Raw genomic sequence first — 6000 nt, forward strand, 5'->3', positions numbered from 1 at the left:
TTGATGCTACAAAGCTTACAGTTAAATTTCAATTTCTTGGACATATTTGCCAGTTATGGCCCCTGTGTGGAAAGGGGGAAATAAAGGCATTTCTCTCACTTCAGGATGTAAATTGGTAAATAGATTATTTCTCCCAGATATTTTAAAATTTATTATCTGTTTAAAACCTTATGGATGAAATTTATTGATGAATTATTAATGACTAATTTAATGACAAATGATTTCTAGTTTTTCTAGCTGAAAATCATCAAAACATATTAATTTCTAAATGGCTACAGTTCTCAGAGGTGCAAAATCAGTAGCAGAGAGCTCTTAGCTCAAAGCTGGGGGCTCACAGAAATAAAGCAAAGAACTCAAGTTTATTACCCTTTTTGGTAATCAAAAAAGTAGTAACAAACCAAATCCCATTAAACTCGACATCCTCAGAAAGAAGCATTCATCCTGCCTTTCAATTTTCAAGCTCTTGCTACAAACAAGGGTGTTTTTTTTAAATGATACTATAACTTATTAACCAGACTTGCTTTAAGGGGAAGAGAATGATCTTAAGCCTGGATTAAAAGCATATTTTACCTCAACCTTCAAGACAGTGTCTTTATTTTACATAGAAAAGAACTACCAAACTTTTTTCAGTTCAATTTTCAGATAATCCAACCACCACGAGGGAGAAAGGCACATTTTTTGATTAATGCTGACAAACAAAGAAATCACACTCCCTGATATGAAAGATTTTTAAATATTTCGTTACAAACAATTAATTACACAATTATGCACACGAAAAGCGAACATTTCTCCAGTGTGAAAACATTAATTTGAAACAAAGACTAAGAAAAAAAAGCCAATTTTAAGATTTCTCCATCCATTTCTCTGCTTTACACTAAATCCTCACATCATTAACAACATTTAATAATTCCCACCTCTGCTCAGGAGCACACAGACCCTCTAAAATCTATGAGTTGGTTGTGAATGACTTCTGCTTAAAAATATCCTTTTAATTTTAAGTCTATGGACTGTTATCAACCCAACTCCCTCTTCCCCCCCCAATTACTTGGTTTCATTCTCTCTGGTCGACTCACTTCCACATTCCTCATATTTGGAATGTCTGCTTGATGGATTCACTTTTTTCCCCCCTCACCCCTCCTCTTCTCTTCATTCATTCATTCTTTCGACCCCATCGACTTCGGGCTTTTCAGCTTCCCAGTTCCAACCCCCCCCAACCAATCCTTAATCTGAAATAGGAAAACTGAATTTTTTTTTTCCTTAAAGAATCTGTTCTTTTTTAACCTTCTGAAGAATAAAGCGTGCAATAATTTTTAAGATTTTTTTTTAAATCCTCTAAAGTTTCTCCAAGTTTTTCTACCAGCAAAGTTAAAGAAAAAATAACTCCCAAACAGCAATGAGATAACTTAAACAAATCTAAACTAACTTTAAAACACAGGTTTTTTTAATGAAACGACATATTTATCAGCACTGGCTTTTCTTTACAGTCTAATACTTATAAAGTATTTCGTTAAAATGGTTCCCCATGATCATTAACATAATTTGCAGCTTTAAGTGTTATTTGAAGAATCACTGTAATTAAACAACTCTGAATCAGTTAATCTTTCTTGGGTATTTTGGCGCAGCAGCTACACACAACAATCACTTTTTCTTGTGCCATACTAACACATTCAGTATTTTTCAATTAATTTCTATGATGGGTTTAGGGACAAGAGAGATTTTAAAGAAGGAAATACACCAGCAGGAAAGATTTATTTACAACATGCAATTTCACCGGACACATTCATTCTCAAAACACTCAAATCAGTTTTCCTGAGCATTCCTATTTGCACTTTCAACGAGAAGAAAACACAACCAAAAATCCAACTTTTTTTATTTTATAAATTAGCTGGGAAGCGCACCAATGCTCATGACTTGTTTTCCCACATTTCTAAAGAAAAAAAAAAATTAATATCAGGTTGGGAGGGGGAGGGGGAGGTTGTTTGGTTTAGATCCCACCAAACTCATCTGATTTTGTCCTCACTGCTCACACTTAATTAACCATTTCCTGTTCTATGTGCCTTTAAACTGGAAAATCCAGTCTTAAAAACAAGCAGAAAGGAAAGAAGAAGAAGAAAAAAAAATTATAAGTTGCCTTTGAGGGAGCCCCCCCCCCCCCCGCCATCATCTCAGCCCTTATCCAGGGCGGAGGGGGGGGCGGCGGGGGTGGGAAGCAAAATACACCAAATTACCCCCCAAAAAGTTCGTTTGGGGCGACCAACCTGCCAAGTTTACAAGCAGCTGCCAAAAAGTTGCCTTTTTCCGACCCAGAAACACAAACTACTTCCCCAAAATGAGACAAAGTAACCGCGGCCGCTGCACAGGGCGGAGGGACACACACCCCCACCCCCCACCCCCCCCCCTCCCCGGCCCCTCCGCGCCCGCGCAGCCCCCGCAGCGCTCAACAGCGAAAGCGGCTCCTGTCGCTTTAAAAGCAGCACCCGCGGGGGGGGGGGGGGAAGGGGGACTCATTTTACACCCCTCCAGCCCCCCAAAAAGGCAGAGCAGGCTTGAAGGAGATGTAGGAGAAATGCAAACCCACCTTCCCTCCACCTATTGTAAAGTTCCTCCACCCCCCACCCCCCACCCCCAACATTTCTTTGAATTACAGACACCAAAGAAATATTCTCATTTGCAGCGAATTCCTCCCTGCACCCTCTTGGGGGGATGAGATCTGCTCCCCCCCAACCTATTGATTATCCAGCAGCACTACAAAAAAAAAAAAAAAAAAAAAAAAAAAAAGAGTGGGTTTGGGTTTGTTTTTGTTTTTTTTTCTTTTGAGTGTTATTATGTTACCCTTCGGAACGCAATTGCCTTTCCAATAACACCCCTTGCTCATTGAAATTAAGCCACAACAAGTCACCCAGCCCTGGAACCAGCATTATCGATCACCCCGCCACGAGGTGCTAGAAAATAAATAATAATAGTAAAATCTTGGCTAAGGAAATTATTAAATGGCTTTGGGTTTTGCCTTTGGGATCAGCCCCAGCCAGGGGAGACAGCTCTGCCATAGTCAGGGCTGCAAAGTTTGGCGAGGACAAGGTGGGGGTGACCCCAAAAATGGGTTCCCACCGCCCAGCCGAGGGGGGTTTTGTCGAAAGACGAAGGAACTGGGAGAGTTTGGGGAGGAAGAGTTGGCTTCGCCTCCTCCCTCCGCGCCCGGGCGTTGAAGTAACCGCCTCGTCACGTGGCCGACGCGGGTTTTGGGCTGCACGATCCAACGTGGACTATTTGGGGTTGGGGACAAACTCGCCCTCAGCCCAGGCGGCCTCTCCTTGAGCTGGGGGGGGAGGAGGGGGGAAGGTCTCTGCAAAAAAAAAAATGAAATACTCTTTATATTTCATATATAAACCTCAGCAGAGCTGGGGAACGTGGTGCCCAGGGCTGCTCCGGCATCCTGCACGCCAGCCCGGCGCGCAACAACAAAGGGCCAAGAAGATGGAGAGGGCCGGGCTGGGCAAGGCCGGCGGTGGCGGGCGAAGCCGTTTGGCAGGTAGACGGAAACGGCCAAGAAACGCAGTTCTTACCCCAAAATAAAAGTTGCTGCTGGGTAGGAGCTAGGCCAGCGCCCTGCGCTCACCGGGTTTTAAATCCCTCCCCAGCATGGCACAGTGAGACCAGCCCCATGTTGTTTTTTTTCTTTTCTTTAAGTCCTCACTATCAAATCCCAGCAAATTTCACTTTTTTTTTTTTTTTTTTTAAATCTTTTTTTTTTTAATTTTACAGTTCTCTTGGAAAACAAAAGGTATCGCCCATTTCGCAGCAGAGGAGCCGAGCGAGGCTAGGAAATTCTTCCAGTGCCACAAGTTTGAAAATCCCAACCCAAAACGCCTCAGCCATCTATCACCTTGGGCGAGCTGCTGGATAATTGTTTAACCATTTATTTAAAAAAAAAAAAAACAACAAAACCAAAAAAAAAACCCAAAACCAAAACTTGCTCACAGAGGAAGTTTTCTTTTTTTTTAAAAAAAAAAAAAAAAAAAAGAAGAAATTAAACATTGATCTTCAGAACTGCCTCTCACCTCGCTGGGGATGTATCTAAAGCCAAATCACCAACATCTCTAATTTTACATGCACATATTTGGGTATAATTTTTTGCCTCCTTTATCTTATGTTAATTTTTCCCGCAACAGAAATTAGGAACAAAAAAAAAAAAAAAAAAAAAAAGGAAATTAAAACACTGTATTACCTTTGCTTTTTAGGTACTGAATGTTCAATCTCTAGCTGTTTTCCATGAAGCTCCACTTTCCCTAAAAACAAAATGTGTCTGTTTTTTAAAATCTGGGTGGAGTGGTCAAAAAGCTTTGGATAATATACTATCACGTGAAACCTCGCAATTTAATTCAAATTACGATGAACTACGCACAAATACATTTTCCGATTCCTTTACAAGTGCATTTTATTAAATATAAGACTGGCTTCAAATGGGAAGCGGTGGGAGGGAGTGGTGAGTTAGCTGTCTGGACAATGTTCCTTAGAAATATTTAATTCCTTAGTTCATCCTGCTTCGAGTGAAAGAAAATGAGGAATAATATTTTGAGACCAATTCTTCGCCTTTATTTAATTCCGCCTTGTTTAATCCCTGCAAGAAGTCCTTCGGGCAGATTTCTTCCCCCCCATTAAAAGGCTCAAAAATTGTAACTCCATGGCAGAAATGGATTTCTCTTTGAAAATGGAGTGGGTTTCTTTGCTGCTGGGTTATTATGATGATTTTTTTTTTTTTTTTTGGAGGGGGGGAGAAGAGGGGAAGAGCCCGGCGGGAGGCGGGGGAAACCTGGGCCGAGGGGGGGAAGAAGAAAAAGAAAAAAATTCAAATATTTTAAAAATTATCTGCTTCCCGGGGAGCTTTTTCTCTCCCTGCGAGCAGCATGGCGACCTTCGCGCTACTCCACACATCACATGCCCCAGGAAACCCAGTTTCAAATCAAAATGGCCAAAGTCCCAGCCCACCCGCCCGTGCCGCGACGGGACCCCCGCGCCGAGCCCCGCCGGGGCGGCCTCCCCGCAGAGGAGGGGGGGGGCCGGCCCACGCAGGACGGGGGGCTGCGTGGGGGGGGGGGGGGGGCAGCTCTTTTCCCCCCCCAATGCTTTTTTTTTGGGGGGGGGGGGGTGGGGGTGCAGCGCTGGGGAGGGAAAGAGGGGTCCCACCCCGCCGCCCGCTGCTGCAAGCCCCGACGGGGCGCAACGGAGCGGGGGGCCCCACATTTTAATGGGGTGGGGGGTGGGGGGGGGGAAAGCGGTTGAGCTGGGGGAGTGGGGGGGGGGGGGGTCCGCAGCTCTGCGGGGAGGGGGAGAAGGGGAAGCGGGCGGGGAGGGAAGGCGAGATAACGCCGCTTACCCGAAAAAGTTTCGATGGCTTTCATGGCCCACTGCTCGTCGGGGCAGTCCACAAAGGCATAGCCGGACTTGACCAGGAACTGCCCGCTGAAGGAGATCTTGTGGTCGTTGAAGACTTTCTCCAAGTCGGCCGGAGTCACGTTCTCGTTTAGGTTCCCGATGTAGAGCTTGTTCATGGTGGCGGCGGCGGCGGCGGCGGCGGGGGGCGGCGGGCGGGCGGTGGCGGCGCGCCGGGGCTCGGAGCGCGGCTCCCGGGGGGGCTCCACCGTGCGCCCGCGCCGTCGGGGCTCCGGCCGCGCTCTGCCGCCCCACAGCCGGGCCGGGGGCTTGGCTTAAAAGGGGGGGGCGGGGGGGGGGGGGGGGGGGGGGAATGAGGGGAAGAGGGGGGGGGGGCTGCTTTTTTTTTTAACCCCCCTCTTTTTTGTTGTTTTTTCCTATTTTAGTCCTTTTTTTTTTTTTTTTTCCTTGGTGGGGGGGGGTGTGTGGATTTTTTTTTTCCCTTTGGGGAGGGGGGCGGTGGCTGGTGGAGGAAGGGAAAGGGGGGGGGGTGGGGGGGTGGGTGTCCTAGGGGAGGGGGCGGCTCCGGCGGGGTGGCGGCGGCGGGCAGGGCGGTGGCGCCGGCTGCGG

The 6000-nt window shown here is 46.4% G+C and overlaps 1 protein-coding gene across 1 annotated transcript in view; it reads right to left on the reverse strand.

Annotated features, from left to right (window-relative positions):
- Positions 1-5549, reverse strand: part of IGF2BP1 (insulin like growth factor 2 mRNA binding protein 1) — a 29416-nt gene extending 23867 nt beyond the window's left edge. The window contains exons 1-2 of the mRNA XM_042787383.1: positions 5375-5549; positions 4226-4286 (exon numbers count right to left, since the gene is read on the reverse strand). Of these exons, the coding sequence (XP_042643317.1) occupies positions 4226-4286; positions 5375-5549 (236 nt within the window). The remainder of the gene's footprint in view (positions 1-4225; positions 4287-5374) is intronic.
- Between the last annotated feature and the right edge of the window lie 451 nt (positions 5550-6000).

The sequence above is a fragment of the Tyto alba genome, unplaced genomic scaffold, assembly GCF_018691265.1.
Source record: "Tyto alba isolate M040663 unplaced genomic scaffold, T.alba_DEE_v4.0 Super-Scaffold_12, whole genome shotgun sequence".
Taxonomy (NCBI): Eukaryota; Metazoa; Chordata; class Aves; order Strigiformes; family Tytonidae; genus Tyto; species Tyto alba.